Raw genomic sequence first — 15532 nt, forward strand, 5'->3', positions numbered from 1 at the left:
ATGTGGCCAGAGCAGGTGGAAGGAGCTGCTGTCCCCTGTGGGTGGGCTGGGTTTGGAGGGCAGGGCAGGAGCGGTGGTGTGGACCTTGGTGGCTGCGATGCCTTTGGACACCCCAGTGGAGATTTGGGGCAAGCCAAGGCTGGGGATGTAAATTTGGGATGGCCTGCAGGTGGCTGACACAGCCGAGACTGGCTGGGGCTTCCTCTCCCTTTCTCAGTACGAAGTGGCCCTTGGGGTGGTGAGGGCCAGGGAGGCCCCTCATGGCTGACCCACTGCAGCTTCTTTGTCCACGGGATGGCAGGACATAGGAGGCAGTCACTGCCCAGCTCCGAGGGGCGCCCCTTGTCCCAGCTCTATCTCTTCCCTGACATGGTCACAGCATTTCCCTTGGGTGTTCTGGCCCAGGGACCACGGCCTGCACCCCACGTGCCGAGCTCCTGGCACCCAGGCAGGCCCCCCAAGGCTCCCCTCTGGTGGGCCCCTCCCTCCCTTGATGTGCCACAGTCTCTCACGGGGCCCTGCTTAGGGTTGGGGGTCCCCGGACCTGCTTTCACCTCTGCCCACCAGCTCACCCTTCTCTGCCCCCCACCCCAGGGAGTGGGTCCCCCTCTTGGCTTCTTCTGGCTTCTGAGCAGTGGATGGTGTGGTAGGGGGACCCGGTGGGGGTGGAGTCTGATGATTCATGCCCATCCCGGGTTTCACCCCCTCACCCCAGGGCCCCTATGGGCCAGCGCACAGTAGTAGGTGTTGGATACAAGCTGTTACACCGGCAATGGGGAGGTGGAGGGGGTAGGAATGGGGTGGGCAGTGCTGGCTCCTTCCGGGCCCCTGACTTGGGGGCTGAAGGGCTTCCCCCTGCCCACAGGTGCTTCTGGGCCATCCTCCTCCTGGCCCTGACGGTGTTCCTGCTGGCTGGCTTCCTCCACGTGGACGTCGGGCTGCTCGTGCTGTGCGTCCAGAGTTAGGTAGCCTGAGGTCTGGGCGCTGCCCCCTCCCAGAGCAGCAGCGGGACTCCAGTCTGCCCACCTCTGGGGGGCACCCAGCACTGGCCGTGACGGTGGTGGGCCACGCCTCCCTCAGGGCCTCAGTCTCTCCTCTGTAATGGAGGAGTGGGCCCTTCCTTACGGTCACCCTGTCTCCCGGGGGCCTCCCAGTGTCTTCCATGGGCAGTAAGCTGCCCAGGCCTCTGGGTAGGGCTACGGGAGGGTTGACTCTGGGCCCGGGCTGGGGGTGTCTTGGGCAGAGGGTGACGGCGAGGCAGGGCTGGGGAGGTCAGGACCGCTGTTGCCCTGCTTGTTGGTGGTATGACCTCTGTGAAGCCCAGGGTACACACCGATGGCCACCCAGGCCCAGTGCTTTAGCCTGGCTGCTGGAAGGGCCCTCCAGCCCCAGGCCACCCCCCACCCCTCTGGTTGATGTCCACAGGAGAGGGGGGAGTGCCAAAGCCCCCGGGTATCTTTGCCTACCCCTCAACTGTCCCCGGGGCTGGCACAAGCCTCTGCATCCTGTCCCCCACCCTCCTGGGTCACTCTTACCGGCCCTGTTTTGGGGCCCTGCGTTGGGGCAGGGAGGGCACCTGTTGCTCCAGGCTGGCTTCCACAGCTGGGTGGGTGCCACTGTGGGATCACGGGAGTGGGCACCGGCATCCACTCCCGCCCTGCAGTGAGGTCAGCTGGCCTCGGCATGAAGGGTCAGCCAAGAAACGCCAGCCACGGGGCCTGGGTGGCAGGGCCAGGGCCATGCCGGTGGCCTCGGAGCAAGACAGGAGGTTGGGGGGGCGGGGAGCCAGGGCCTGGGAGCCCAGCCTGCAGTGTGCGGGGCCAGATGGTGCGGCCACTCACGAAGCAACGGTGTCTGTGCCAGTGGTCGTGCAGGGCTGCAGGGCTGGGGTCTCCAGGGTAAGGGGAGCTCAGTGATGGGGCTCGGTTGGGGTGTCGCCAGTTCAAGGAGTGTGGGTTGTGGGAGCACGGTGACGGGAGAAGGTCTGAGGGCCTCCAGCTTCCGGGCTTGCTGGGTGGAGGTCTCCGGGTGGGGAAGCGCGGGGGCTCCCTGGCCGACGGCGGCTGTGCTCTCCCCCAGCCCCCTAGGGGGCCAGGATGAGGGGCCCCCCGTGACCAACGTCATGTTCCTCAAGACGCACAAGACGGCCAGCAGCACCGTGCTCAACACCCTCTTCCGCTTCGACGAGACGCACAACCTGGCGGCGGCGCTGCCGGCCGGCGGCCGCTTCTACCTGGGCTACCCCTGGCTCTTCCTGGCGCGCTACGTGGAGGGAGTTGAGCAGGGCAGCCCCGAGCGGCGCTTCAACATCATGTGCGACCACCTGAGGTTCAACCGGCTGGGGGCGGGGCTCCCGGGGGCGGGGCTCCCGGGGGCGGGGCTCAGTTCCAGGCCCGCGCAGCTCCCTGGCTTTGCGGTGTGACCAGCCGGGACCGGAGAGGCTGACGCCGTGGGGGTGTGCGCGTCAGGGACCAGGCCGGAACCTTGCATGGGGGCTGGTGAGGCCCCCCGCGGCCCCCTCCCCGGCTGCCAGTCGCCTGCGGCGGGCACCCCAGGGTCTGCCGCCCTCTCCCTCTTCCTCTCCCGCCTCCTCCTGGTTCCCAAACCCGCCAGCTCTTCCCACCCCAGGCCCTTTGCACGAGCTGTCCCCTTTGGTGGGGAGGCTCTTCACAGCTCCTTCTCTGGGTCATTCGGGTCTCAGCTTAGAGGTCACCTCCTCCCGGGGTCTTCTCTGACCTCCTTCCGAAAGGCTTAGCGGGGGTGAGGGGGAAGGGTGGGGGGAGGGGCCTGGCCCGGTTTTAGGTGTTTTAGGGTCACGCCGGATGCTGGTGGAGAGTCGCGGCCAGGGGAGCCAGGAGGCCTGGACTGGATGCAGGGAGGCCGGGTCGGGGAGGCGATGGGGCGGAGCACAGGGGGCAGGTTCAGGTGTGCTGCGGGGTGGGGAGCGGGGGAGGAGACACCACCTGCCTCCGGGGGGGGGGGCCGCTGCGAAGGAGTCCGGAGCGTCACTAGCCCTTCCCGTTCTGTCACCGAACAGGTGCAGAAAGTCATGCCCAGCGACACCTACTTTTCCATCCTCAGAAACCCCGTCTTCCAGCTGGAGTCCTCCTTCATCTACTACAAGGGCTACGTCCCCGCCTTCAGGGGCGTCGCCAGCCCGGAAGACTTCCTGGCGTCGTCGCGGACCTACTACAACCCGAGCCTGGGCTTGCGCCACGCCTACGCCCGGAACAGCATGTGGTTCGACGTTGGCTTCGACCACGACGTGCCGCCCGAGGAGGGCTACGTGCGCGCGCGCCTGGCCGGCGTGGAGCCGCGCTTCCCGCCGGCGCTCATCGCGGAGCACTTCGGCGAGTCCACGGTGCTGCCGAGGCATTTGCTGCGCTGGCGGCTGGACGACGTGGTCGCCTGCAGGCTCAATTTGCGCAGCCCGCGCAGCGTCGCCAGCCTGACGACCGCGGGCCAGGAGCGCGCTAAGCGCTGGCGCGCCCTGCACTGGCGCCTCTAACAGCACTTCGACCGCACCTTCTGGGCCCGGCTGCGCGCAGAGCGGGCTGGCGGCCCTGAGCTTGCAGGATGGCGCGCCCAAGGGCAAGTCGCAGGTCACCGACCGCCGGCTGCGCCCCTGCCAATCCGGCAGGGCCGACATCCTGGGCTACAACCTCAGGCCGGGCCTAGACAACCAAACGCTGCACATGTGTCAGAGGATGGTCATGCCCGAGCTCCAGTACATGGCCTGCCTGTACACCCTGCAGTTCCCCGACAAGCCCCCCAAGAACGTCCACGTCCTGGAGGCCTGGAGGGATGGCGCCGGGGACTCTGTCTAGCCTCTCTCCTGTCATCCCTGGGAGGCCCTGGGCACCGCCTCAGGCTCGGGGTGTGTCCTGGGGCATCGGGGGGACCCAGGCCCTGCCAGACCACCAGTCCTCCGGGTGAAGACGCCTGTGAAGAGACAACCCTTGATCCATCCTCTTGGAGGCGACCTCTTTGGTGAGGATCCCAAATATAGGACACTGGGCACACCTGGACTCATGACGTGAGCCTATCCATCAAATAGAAAAGTCTTACCAGGTAGGAAAGTGAGGGATATTTAATTACATGTCAGCACACTGTCCATCAGAAGAACAGGAGTCCAGGGAATCTGGAGGGCTTGGGTCTCTGAGGAGCTCAGAGGCGCTCCCCTCAGTTTGCCGGCCATGGGGACATGGCTCTGGTCACTGAGACACTGGTTCAACACCCACAGGCCGTGCTTTGAAGATGGGCCTGGGGAGCTGGGTCTGGAAGGGTCTGGAATGCCCAGCTTCCCATCTTTGGCTGTAGGAGGCTTATTTCCAACCGAAGAACGGTTTTTGATTGAGAAATGTTAGAAATGCTTATGAGACAAATGGTTTAGCCCAAACACAGGTCAATGCTGCAGCTCTGTGTTGGGATAGCCCCCCTCCATGAATGTCCAGCGAAGGAGAAAACCTGCTGGAGAGCTTGGATGGGCCAGTGCACCCTTGGTTGCTGTGGAGACCACGCAGGATGCAATCCCAGAGGAGGGCACTTACAGGCACCCCTCTTTGTGGCTGTGGGGAGACAGTGAGGATGCCCTGCCTGGCAGAATGTGATCCCTGGCTGCTTGGGGGTCCAGTGGTTAGAGTGGGGTGCACACACCCAGCACCATGGGTCCTATGCCCTGAGAAAAGTGGGGCGCCTGGAGTACCCAAGCAACAGAGCCACTGTCTCACACTCAGCTGAGAGGCTTAGCCTGGCCTGTCCACCTGGTGCTGGGGTCCCCTTCCTTCCACGTGGGGCCCTCAGCCCTGAAGACCCTGGCAGCTGCTCAGGTGCTCCTGCATCCGGCCATGTCCACACTTTTCAGGGGAATCAGCATTTCTAAGAAAAGGGGGCTCCCACCCCCAGAGCAGGCAGCAGCTCCCTTAGGCATAATTTAATGGAGGGACTTCTTTTTTAATAAATTTATTTATTTTATTTTTATTTTATTTTTGGCTGTGTTGGGTCTTTGTTGCTGCCCGTGGGCTTTCTCTAGTTGCAGCAAGCGGGGGCTACTCTTCGTTGCGGTGCGCGGGCTTCTCATTGCAGTGGTTTCTCTTGTTGCGGAGCACGGGCTCTAGGCACACAGGCTTCAGTAGTTGTGGCGCAGGGGCTCTAGAGTGCAGGCTCAGTAGTTGTGGCGCACGGGCTTAGCTGCTCCGCGGCATGTGGGCATGTGGGATCTTCCCGGACCAGGGCTCGGACGCGTGTCCCCTGCATTGGCAGGTGGATTCTTAACCACTGCGCCACGGAAGCCCCTAATGGAGGGACTTTAAGAAGAATGAATTTTCAGTAAGATTAGAGGACATATTGCAGCATACTTGAGAATAAAAGGGAATATTTGGAAACAGAAAAAATGACTTCTGTAAAAATGGAATAGAGACCGTGAAGGATAGATGGACACTGCAGAGAGCCAGGGTCAGCCAGGAGATCCTCCGGAGGTGCCTCAATCCTCCACCCAGAGGAAAATGCAAAGAAGGAAATTCCAAGGGAGAGTGGAGACGGGGAATCAGATCCAGGATGGGCCAACCTGATAGGAGTCTGGGAAGGAGAGTAAGGGCCATAGATGAGAACCTATAGCCAAGCAAAGAATGGGAAAAATGACCCCGATTTAAAGAAAGACTCAAAGCAAATCACTGCCCTGAGCATCAGGCAGCTCTGCTAACCCCCAAAGAAAACAAGACGCCCCACTCAGCCGACGTGGGCAAGCGAGTGAGTCCAGGATAAGCAGAAAGCACTGCTGCTGCTTAATACAGAGAGCAGGCTGTCTGAAGGGAGTGGGTGTCAGGCCATCAGCGCTGCCAACAACGCTGGGACGGTGGACGTGGGCCCGTGCTCAGTGGCACAGTAGCCAAGAACACGAAATTACCATAGAAATTCAACGGGGGTTACTCTTGCCTTTGAGGTTGGCAGGAATGTAAACTGGCACTGTCTTTTTGGAGGGAAAATTGGGGGTATTTATCACAACGTAAAGTGTATATGGTTTGTAACAGAGAACTTCAGAAACAGTCTGTCTGGGTGTCCATCCAAAACAAACTCAGTTGTTTAAAACGCTAAGTCCTACACAACCAATAAAGCAGGGAGCGCAGAGTCTGTGAATCTCCTCTCCGGAGGGGCATCTCCAGGCCTTGTGATGCTGGGTCAGGGTTGGTGAGCAGGGCTGCGGATGACTGGCGTGGGGTGTGCTTGTCCCAGCCAGTGGTGCCCATGGGAGTGGGGGAAGCCGGGGAGACAGACCGTCTGATTTTTCAAGAGAAGCTGGAAATACAGGTTTTTATGTGAAATCTCTAGGTTTAAAAAAGCTGGCATCTAACTAAAACATGAAAACCCCTGAGAGAGGGAACAAGGCGTGTGTGTGCGGGCCGCCTCCTTCTGTGGCTCCCGGGCACCCTGGTTAGACAGCCCTGCTCTGGCTGGGGGGCTTCGAACAGGTGATGCGGGGACTTGGAGGCCCTATTTCTCCAGGGCCTGGGTGCTCAGCGGGCAGCCTGTGAGACGGCACCTGGCTTGGACTTGGGGGACAGGGGAGGAAGGTAGACCCTGCCTTCTGGTTTGGATGGGGCTCTAGAGGCGGGAGGCTGTGTGAACTGTTCCTTCACACTGTCTTCCCCTTTCCGTGCACGGCATACCCCTGGGCTTTTATGTGGGCACAGGCTGCTGGCTGGAGACGTCCTGGGGCCCCTGGAGGGGGCAGAAGTGATGTGTGCCACATCTGAGCCACCTCTGTAGAGTGGGTGCCACGGTGCCACCGCCGCCCCGCCCTGCCTTGCCCTGCCGGTGCCCGGCTCTGCTGTGTGGCCACGGCACGGGGAGGAGATGGTGGCCCAGACACAGGGGTAGGATGTGGGGCCCATGAGCGCCAAAGGGGCTGGCATCCTGGGGGCCAAGGGAACGGCAGGCAGGCACCCAGGTCGTGGTGTGAAGGACCACAGAGAGCTCACTTGGCTTCTCGTGGGAGGCATCTCTGGGGGCAGCTGACGCCCGTGTCCCCCACGGAGGTCAACTGTGGCCCCTGGTGGTGGCCCGCCCCCAGCACAGCCTTGTTGGAGGGTGAGTGCCCAGGGTGGAGCCAGTTGACCAGCAGAGAGGAGCCCTGTGTGGCCCTGTCCGGACACTGCTCTCTGTGCTGCACCACAGTCTCATGGCTGGCGGGACGGTCCTGGATCCTGACGCAGCCCTGGGGCACGGCCAGCTCCCGGCTCCCGGCCACGGAGTGGGCCCTTGTCTCTGCCTGTGAGCGGGTCGGAGAGGCAAGCACTCCTGCAGCCGCCCCGCAGCCAGCTCTGCGGAGCCCGGTGAGTCCCCTCCCTGCTCACCTATATCCCCGGCCCTCGGGGGCCAGGACCTGCCTCTCTTTGGCCTGAGGGCAATGGGCTTGTGGACGGAGGGCCCTCAGCCAGAGTTGCCACGTGGGCCCCCCCGCAATGGGACGACTTCCTGCAGGGCCTCGGGGTAGATTTAGAGGATGGGGTAGATGTAGGCTGGGTGTCGGGGCCCCGCTCCAGCGAGCACTATCACTTGGGCCCATAGGTGACGCTTCACCAGGCAGAAGTGTCTGAATTGAGTCCTTGCTCTGGACAGGGCACAGGACACCCGGGTTAGGCTGGAGACCCATCCTGAGGTGACACAGCCAAGTCTGCCCATCTTGTGTGCAAAGGGCCTGTGCCCTTTGTATGCGTGTGTTTCATAGCCCCGCAGGCTGAGTGTGCCCAGCGCCAGCAGGCCCATGGGACAAACGTGCTGGCCCAGAGGGTGTGGGGCAGGCGACCTGGGCTGGCTTGTGCTCCAGGGTGGAGCCCAGACAGGACCGGCTGCAGGAGTTCGGGGCAGGCCCCTGCTGGGGCAGAATGACCCCCAATAACTTGCCTGGGTCCAGGGCCAGGCGACCAGACTGTCTTGGAGGTCCCATCTCCTCTCCAGGCCTCGGTTCCCCTTCTGTGTTGCATCACCCCTGGGGAGGGCCCCGCTGGGGAGAGTAGATGGGCATGGAGGCTTATGGGTGCTGGCTCCCCTGAACGCTGGGTTACGGCCTTCCTGGTCGAGCCAAATCCCTGGAACCTGCTGCACTGGCCCTGCTGGGCAGGGCCAGCAACCTGGGAGGCCTGCTCTTCCTCTTAGATTGAGGGCCCCCCCCGAGACTCTGGGGCTCTGCAGAAACCCAGGGCCCGGCCCGGGCGCAGGTGCTCTGAGTGCCCAGCAGCCCTGTCCCACTCTGTGCAGTGAGCAGACGGCCCAGCTAGCTGCTAGAGCCTCCATCCCTGCCGCTCCGTCCCACAGTGGGGGCTGGACCTGAGCCCCCTGCTTCTGCTGGCACCAGCTCCTGGCGGTCCTGGGCCCTGCAGAGCAAGCCAAATGCAGAGAATGTCCCATTTGTGTCCATTCAGCCTGGAGGGACATGTGGCACCTGCACCTGCTTCCTGCTTGGGCACAATTGCCCCTTGGATGCAGAGTGGGGGTGGGGGCCCAGGGCTTCCAGGACACGGGAAGCTGCTCTCAGAAGCCCCAGAGGCATGGTGGAGTGGGTGGACCTGGCGTTGGGCAGGGGTCTGCTGGGCTCAGGGGGCAGCGCGGTGGGGCTAGTGCACTGCCCCAGGGAGCCTTCCAGGAGCAGGCGGTCCTGGGCAGAGGTGGGCGTGTCTGTCTGTTTCGGGGACCTCGGGCATGGAGGTGTATGTGTGCATTCATTCCCGTCACCCCACTCTCCATCCTGACTGTGTCCTTCGATGTGCGCCGGCCTCGCTGTACAGGGACTCCCCTCCCCCCAGCACCCTGTCTAGTTACCGCTGCGTCTGGCCCTCAGCTGCTCAGACACCTCCGGTTCCTGTCGCAGCCCCTGGACCCCACTGCGCTGGGGGGAGCAGACTCACTGCCATCCCTGGTGGGGGCTTGGCCAGCCCACCTTTGTGCGAATCAGAACGGGACCCCCGGCAGGGGGCTGTCGGATTGCAGACCGTGTGTGCCCCCAATGCACCCGCACCTGAGGCCCCGCCCTTGTGAGCCTCCCTCAGGTGACCCCACCCCAGAAAGGCTGCCCAGGCCACACTCCGTCACCCCTGCAGGAACCTGGACCTGTGGGCGAGGGGGCTGGGGGACCAGCCAAGGTTTAGGGAGCCAGGCTTCGTGGGGCCTGGGCTGTGGCCTTCTTCATGGTGGCTGAACCCTGCGACGCTCCCTCCTGCTGGGGCGCTCCTGGTGCCTGGCTTGTGGTCTCCCCCCACCCCTCCCCTCTTAGCTCTCAGCTCTGAGAAGCCCACCCAGCCTCCACCCCCTGTCCCCCAGCCTGGCTTCTCTCCTGGGTGTGCTCCCGCTTCTGGGGGGCTCCGTCGTGGAGGGCGCTCATCTTCCTCCCATCACTGTGTGGGAGCCGCTGCTTTTCAAGTTCAAACCCCTGCCCCCTCCTGCAGACTAAACCCCCCACCCCACACTTGGTTCCTTTCTGCCTGGAGGGGGCAGGGGCAGGACGGCAGGGTGGTGACCTCTCTGGCCTCCTTGGGGTCCCTCTTGTTGCCCCACTGGCTTGTACCGCCCCTAGCTCTCTTGGGGTACACGTGTGAGCTATTTGGGGTACCCCATAGGTAGGGGTGGCTCTGCTGGACTTCCCCACGTCCCCCAGCCTTGCTCAGGAGCCCGGGGGGCAGGGTGGCGGGTCCCCTACCTCGCAAATGTCCCGCTGGGGCCTGGAGTTCAGGACCCTTATCTGCAGGAGAGCTGCTGGGCCCCCCTTGGGTCAGCAGGCAACCCTCTATACGTCTCCTGGCCACCCCCAGAACCCCAGGTCTGAGAGGGTGATGGCAGCGGAAGCCTGGCGTCTGGGTGCGGCACATGTGAGCGTGTCTTCCTCTGTATCTACCATGTTTCCGTGTTTCGTGTCTTTCTGTGTCCTTTTCTGCGTGTCTGTTTGCACGGCTCCTGTGGTTGTGGGGCCCCTGCTTGGGGACACTGAACCCCTCCTTGTCCAGAGCCTTGGGGTTCCCCTGGCAGCCTCCTGCCCGGCAGGCTCTGTGATGACCGCAAGTCCGCAGCACGTGGGTGGGCAGCGTCGAGGGGCTCTGGCCAGGCTACCCTGCTCCTGACACCAACCAGTTCCCTCTCCGTGGGCCATGCTGAGAGGAGCAAGGCGCGGATTCCAGACATTTGGGGTGCAATAGCCGTCGGGGAGGGACCACCCTGGACGGGGTTGAGGGGCCCTGGGACAGGGAGGTCTCCGGGTGGGCACAGGAAGGCGGGCTGGGCGGGGTCAGGGGCAGGGCGCCTGCACCCGCAGAAAACCCTCGCCCATCCGGAGGGACCCCGCTGACTCTGGGGTCCTGGGCCCGCGCCCGCAGAGCATGGGGCCCCGCGTGTCCCCGCGCGGACCGTGCTCTTCCAGGGCAAGAGGGCCGGCCTGACGTACCGCGTGCCCTCACTGCTGCCCGTGCCCCCCGGGCCCACCCTGCTGGCCTTCGCGGAGCAGCGGCTGAGCCCCGACGACGCCCACGCCCACCGCCTGGTGCAGAGGACCGGCACGCTGGCTGGGGGCTCCGTGCGGGTGAGCCCGGGTTGGGCGGCGGGGGCCGCGCCGCGTGGAAGGACTGGGGACTGAGGCTCGGCCCCCTCCCCGCAGTGGGGCGCCGCGCGCGTGCTGACGGCGGCGGCCCTGGACGAGCACCGCTCCAGGAACCCCTGCCCGGTGCACGTCGCGCGCACGGCCAGTCTTCCTCTTCATCGCCGTGTGCGGCCGCACCCGCGAGGCCGCGCAGATCGCTGCGGGCGAGAACGCCGCGCGCCTCTGCTGCGTGACCAGCCGGGACGCGGGACCTCACGGCGGAGGCAGTGGGCGGCGCCGAGCAGGGTAGGTGTGCGCCCCGTCTGCACGGCGCGGGGGTGGGGGGGAAGGGGGGTCCGAGCAGGGAGGGGGTCGCGCGGGGCGGGGAATGGGATTCTGCACCGCGGGGGGGTCTGCACCCCGGCGGTGGAGGGGGGCCTGGCTGGAGCTCCCGCCTCACTCCGCACCCAGCCGAAGCGCCACCGACACCGTTTGCTGGGCCGCCCCCGTCCTGTCCCTGGAACCCCTCAGTCCTGCGCCCAGCAGGCTCTGTCATCTTCCCGAGCCTGTCTCTGTCTGAGCGCTGAGGTCCCTTCTGGTCCCAAACCCCAGGTGGGTCACCTCTTTTACCCCTTCCTCTTCTTCCTTCTCACCCCTCCCCCGGGGCCCAGCCCAGGGCTGCAGCCGGGTAGGTCGGCTTGACACCAAAGCTTTCCCTCTGCTCTCGCTGCCCCTTCCCCAAGGGCCTGACCACCCACTGCGCTCGGGGCCACTCTGACCCTGGCATGTGGAAGCTGACCCAGGGGTCACCTAGGCCCTGGCAGGTAGGAGCTAAACAGAGGGGTGGGGCAGGCTCTGAGACCCAGACAGGACACAGCGGATCTAAAGAGCTGTCTGCTGGTGTGGACCCCACCCCAGGGGGCTCGAGCCCATTGCCAGGAGGGGCTGCCCAGACGCTCCCGCCCTCAGCTGCCCCTCTGCCTGGGCAGCGCGCACACTTTGGTGCTGGCCTCCCGCTCACCCGCTGAGAACCTGGCCCAGCGGCCTGCCTGGGCTCGTGACTCCTGCTAATGACCCAAGAGGCTTGTACAGCCTGGGGGTGGCCGGAAGGAGTGGACGGTGGGGGCACAGTGAGCCGATGGCTGCCTCCTGAGCTGTCCCCTAACCCGGGCACTGGTCCCCCATCCTCCCCGTCCCCCAGGGTGGTGGTGCTGCCTGACCGTGGGGACCAGCAGCCCTTCCTCCCTGCAGACTGCGCCACATTTGCTGTCGGCTCCACCCATGGCGTCCGGCTGGGCTCGGGCCGCCTGCTGGTGCTGGCCTACACGTACCGCGTGGACCGGCGAGAGTGCTTTGGTGAGATCTGTGGGACCGACCCCCACTCCTTCGCCGCACCTGGCACCACGGGGGCCTCGTGCCCAACCTGCGCTCGGGCGAGGGCCAGTTGGCGGTGGTGGACAGAGGGCAGGCCGGTGGCATCCTCTACTGCAATGCCTGGAGCCCTCTGGGCAGCCACGTGCAGGTGCTCAGTGTAGACGAGGGCGCCTCCTTCCTGCCTGGGGGGCTGGTACTTGCCCTGGCCGAGACCGCCGGGGGCTGCCAGGGCAGCATTGTGGGCTTTCCGGCCCTGCCCTCCAGCAGGCCGGAGGATGAGGGGTGCTCTATGGGTACCAGGAACCCCCTCCACCTTCCACACCTCTGCCCTGGGCCCCAGGAACCCCCAGAGGAAGGAGGGCGCTGGAGACACCCGAGGGGGCGGGGGGCTGGGTGGGACAGAGGGATGTGGGGATGGCCCCGGTGAGCCTGGCCCAGGGCCTGGGCTTGGTGGGAACAGGGGGGCCTGGACCCCTGAGCTCCCGGTCCCCCCTCGGCCTTGTCTCAGAGCCCCACGTGGCTGCTGTATTCCCACCCGGTGGGGCGCAGGGCACAGCTTCACATGGGCATCCGCCTGAGCCGGTCCTCCCAGACCCCCACAGCTGCACGGAGCCCTGGGCGATCCACGAGGGCCCCAGTGGCTACTCTGACCTGGCGTCCATCAGGCCCACCCCCGAGAGAGCCCTGACCTTCGCCTGTCTGTACGAGAGTGGGACCGGGGTCTCCTACGAGGAGATCTCCTTCTGCATGTTCTCCCTGCAGGAGGTCCTGGGGAACGTGAGAGCGGCGCCGGGCATCCCAGCCTTGGGGACAAGCCTCCGTGGCGCTGCCGGCCCTCCTGATGGGCCTCTGGCCAGGCCCAGGAGGAGCGGGGAGGAGAGCAGGGGCGGAGGATGCTGGGAGGTGGCGGGGTGGGGGTGTCGGCGTGACCCTGACCCAGGCCTGGACGGGGCTCCAGCCTGGAGAGGCGCCTTTGCTCCTTGGCTTCTCCATGGAGGTTTGTGAGGGTGAGTGTGAGGGACCTCGTTGAATTTCACAGAAGCTCAGCTGTAACAGTCTCCAAGCAGGGCTGGTCTTTAGGAAGGAGGTGTGCAGCCGGGAGGGAGGGTGGCCCGGATGGCCCGGATTGCCCAGGGTGGATGGACGGCTGGCCCTGGATGGCTCACCCCGCCCCCTCCCAAGGCCGACAGCAGGGGCTGGGGGGTGTGGCGGTGGGAGGGTGGCGCCGGGATCCTTAGCCTTGCCCGCGGTGCTTGGTCGCCTGTACCATTTTCCTCTTTCCTCTTGCTCTGCTGGCTTTTTTCTGGCTTATGAACAAGAAATAAAGGGATCCTGCGTGTCTGTCCGGGGGTGTCTCTCCTCAGTTCTTTCCACGTCGAAGCCTGGGGAGGGTCCCCAGTGCTCTAGCCACGTCACTGTGGGGTCTGCCCCCCTTAGCTAGACTCTCCAGTGCTGGAGGCTGCCAGCCGCGGGGCAGGAGGAGGACGGGAAAAGCCGTCTCTGTGTGGCAACCCCAGATCTGCGTGGTCTCTGCACTGCTGGCCGGAGGGGCCGGTGGGGAGTGGGGGCAGCTGCCCCTCCCTGGATGGGTTACCCTCCCAGGACCGGCCCTCTGTGCCCTCGTGGAAGCACCTTTTTATTTCCTCTTCTTTGTAACATCTTCTTTCTGGTTATAAAAATAAAATGAGTTCATTGTAGAAAATGTGGGAAATGTATAAAACTATGAAGAAAAAAGTGACCCACACAGATCCTTCTGCCGACCACAACTATGATTATCTTTTTGGCATTTCTTTCTGATTCCTTGAAGAAATTCTTTTTAAAAAAATATGGCTTCATTTTAGCACGTTATCACCCTCCCCACCAGCTCTGTTTACGGGCCCCAATGCTCCATGATGAGGACCTTGCAGGGCGACCTTCTGGGGCTGGTCAGTTTCCCCAGTTGCCAGTCATGCATGATGAGCATCTTTGGGGTGTCCCTGGATGGCCCCAGTTCCTGTCACCTCCTTAGCCTGGACTCTGGGACAGCATGACGTCTTACACGGTCTTCCCGAAGGGTGGGGACGTCCAGGAAGCCTCTGAGCAGTGGCGGCCCAAGGGTCCCCAGGGAACTCAGAACAGCCAGTCCCCTGGGAGCCGGGAGGCCCCCTTATTGCTCTCCTTCACTGTCAGCCGTCCCTGCAGGGGTGGCCACCTTTCAGGGGTCACCACTGGGCTCCAGGCACCCCCCCCACCTTCAGGCCGCCTCAGTCCCCCGTAAGGACAGCCCTTCTACCTGGGGCTTTTGGGCAGTGGCTTGAGTCTGCTTTTCTGTTTTCAGGTTTAAGCCACAGAAACCAGCAAAGACAGGCAGGTGGGGCTTTCCAGAGGCCCAGAGGTCACAGGTGTGTACGGCAGTGTCCTGTACTCACTTCCAGACTGGGTGATTAGTGTCCCCTAAATTCCACCTGGAACCTCAGATTGTGACCTGTTTGGAAGTAGGGTCTTTGCAGATGTAATTAAGGTTAGGATTGAGAGGAGACCATCCTGCGTTAGGCTGGCTTCTAAGTCAGGCAGGAGTGAGTGTCCTCATAAGAGAAAAGGGCCGTCAGGGAGAAGTCATGTGAAGATGGAGCCCGGGACTGGAGGGGCGTGCCCACAGGCCCACGGGGACCTGGAGCCCCCGGAAGGTAAGAGGCAGGAGGACCCTCCCTGGATCCTGGGGAGGAAGCGCGGCCCTGGGACTCCTTGATGTGGGGCTTCTGGCTCCAGAACCGGGAGGGGACAAACACCTGTTACTCAGGCTGCCCTGTTTGTGGAACTTCGGGAAAGCGCTGCTGTCCTACCTGGGGGAGGGAGAGCGCCAGCCAGGGCAGGTCCCGGCTGCCCCTGTGTGGGGGCTGTGACAGCGGCTCGAGTCCTGGCTGGCACAGCAGGCAGGCGGCCAGCCTCCCACTCCTGCACCTGCATCCTCGGCAGGCTCCTCCGCCACCGGGCTTCCAGCGGGCCGGTGAGTCCCCTCCATCGAGCACCCCACGCAGGCCAGCCGTGGAGTGAGGTCTCCCAAGTGAGCAGAGCTGGCCTTCGGTGACTGGGTCCATCCCAGAGCTGTGGCTTCCTCGGGGGGCCCCATCCTGGCTCCTTGTGGTCTAGGCTGCGGCTGAGGGCTCTGGGTTAGGGCTTCCCCAGGTGTGACCCACCCCCAGGCAGGGAGGGAGGCTGTGGGGAGAGTCCCTGGGCTCAGGGCAGCTCGGGCCCCCTCCTAAAACGGTCCTCACCCACCCCCGAGGCCTGTCGCCACCTGCACCTGCTCTGGCTGGTCCCCGAGGGCTCAGGGCCCCTGGTGCTTGCTGCTGTAGGGGGCAGCTGAGCTAGGGATGGCCCTCCCCGCTCTCTGGGCCTGGATCCAGCTGCTGGCCTGCAGGGGTCAACCTTGCTGGGGCCTGTGGCCCTGGCTTCCCTGGTCCTGGGTGACTGTACCTCGAGCAGTGCCCAGCTGTCCAGCCTCCGGGGCCACACAGGAGGCCCAGCCTGACCCCACAGGAGCTGCTCCTCTGCCCCCTCCTCCCACTGCCCCCCAGGCTGATCTGACCCCCCAGGCCCTCTGGGATGGCCCTGTGC

The 15532-nt window shown here is 64.3% G+C and overlaps 2 protein-coding genes across 2 annotated transcripts; both read left to right on the forward strand.

Moving 5' to 3' along the window:
- Positions 1–772: 772 nt before the first annotated feature.
- On the forward strand, positions 773–3827 carry GAL3ST2 (galactose-3-O-sulfotransferase 2). Its single transcript, XM_061191532.1, is given in 5 exon segments — positions 773–780; positions 866–949; positions 2080–2359; positions 3038–3549; positions 3551–3827. Coding segments are annotated over 5 exon segments (1161 nt in total).
- Positions 3828–8546: 4719 nt separating this feature from the next.
- NEU4 (neuraminidase 4) lies at positions 8547–14192 on the forward strand. The gene is given in 16 exon segments (XM_061191545.1): positions 8547–8606; positions 8837–8914; positions 9269–9391; positions 9612–9849; positions 9996–10061; positions 10362–10564; positions 10640–10725; positions 10727–10825; positions 10827–10867; positions 11813–11947; positions 11950–12287; positions 12289–12424; positions 12427–12522; positions 12525–12838; positions 13373–13489; positions 13944–14192. Coding segments are annotated over 16 exon segments (2379 nt in total).
- The last annotated feature ends 1340 nt before the right edge of the window (positions 14193–15532 follow it).

This window comes from Eubalaena glacialis, chromosome 1, assembly GCF_028564815.1.
Source record: "Eubalaena glacialis isolate mEubGla1 chromosome 1, mEubGla1.1.hap2.+ XY, whole genome shotgun sequence".
NCBI classification, from domain to species: domain Eukaryota; kingdom Metazoa; phylum Chordata; class Mammalia; order Artiodactyla; family Balaenidae; genus Eubalaena; species Eubalaena glacialis.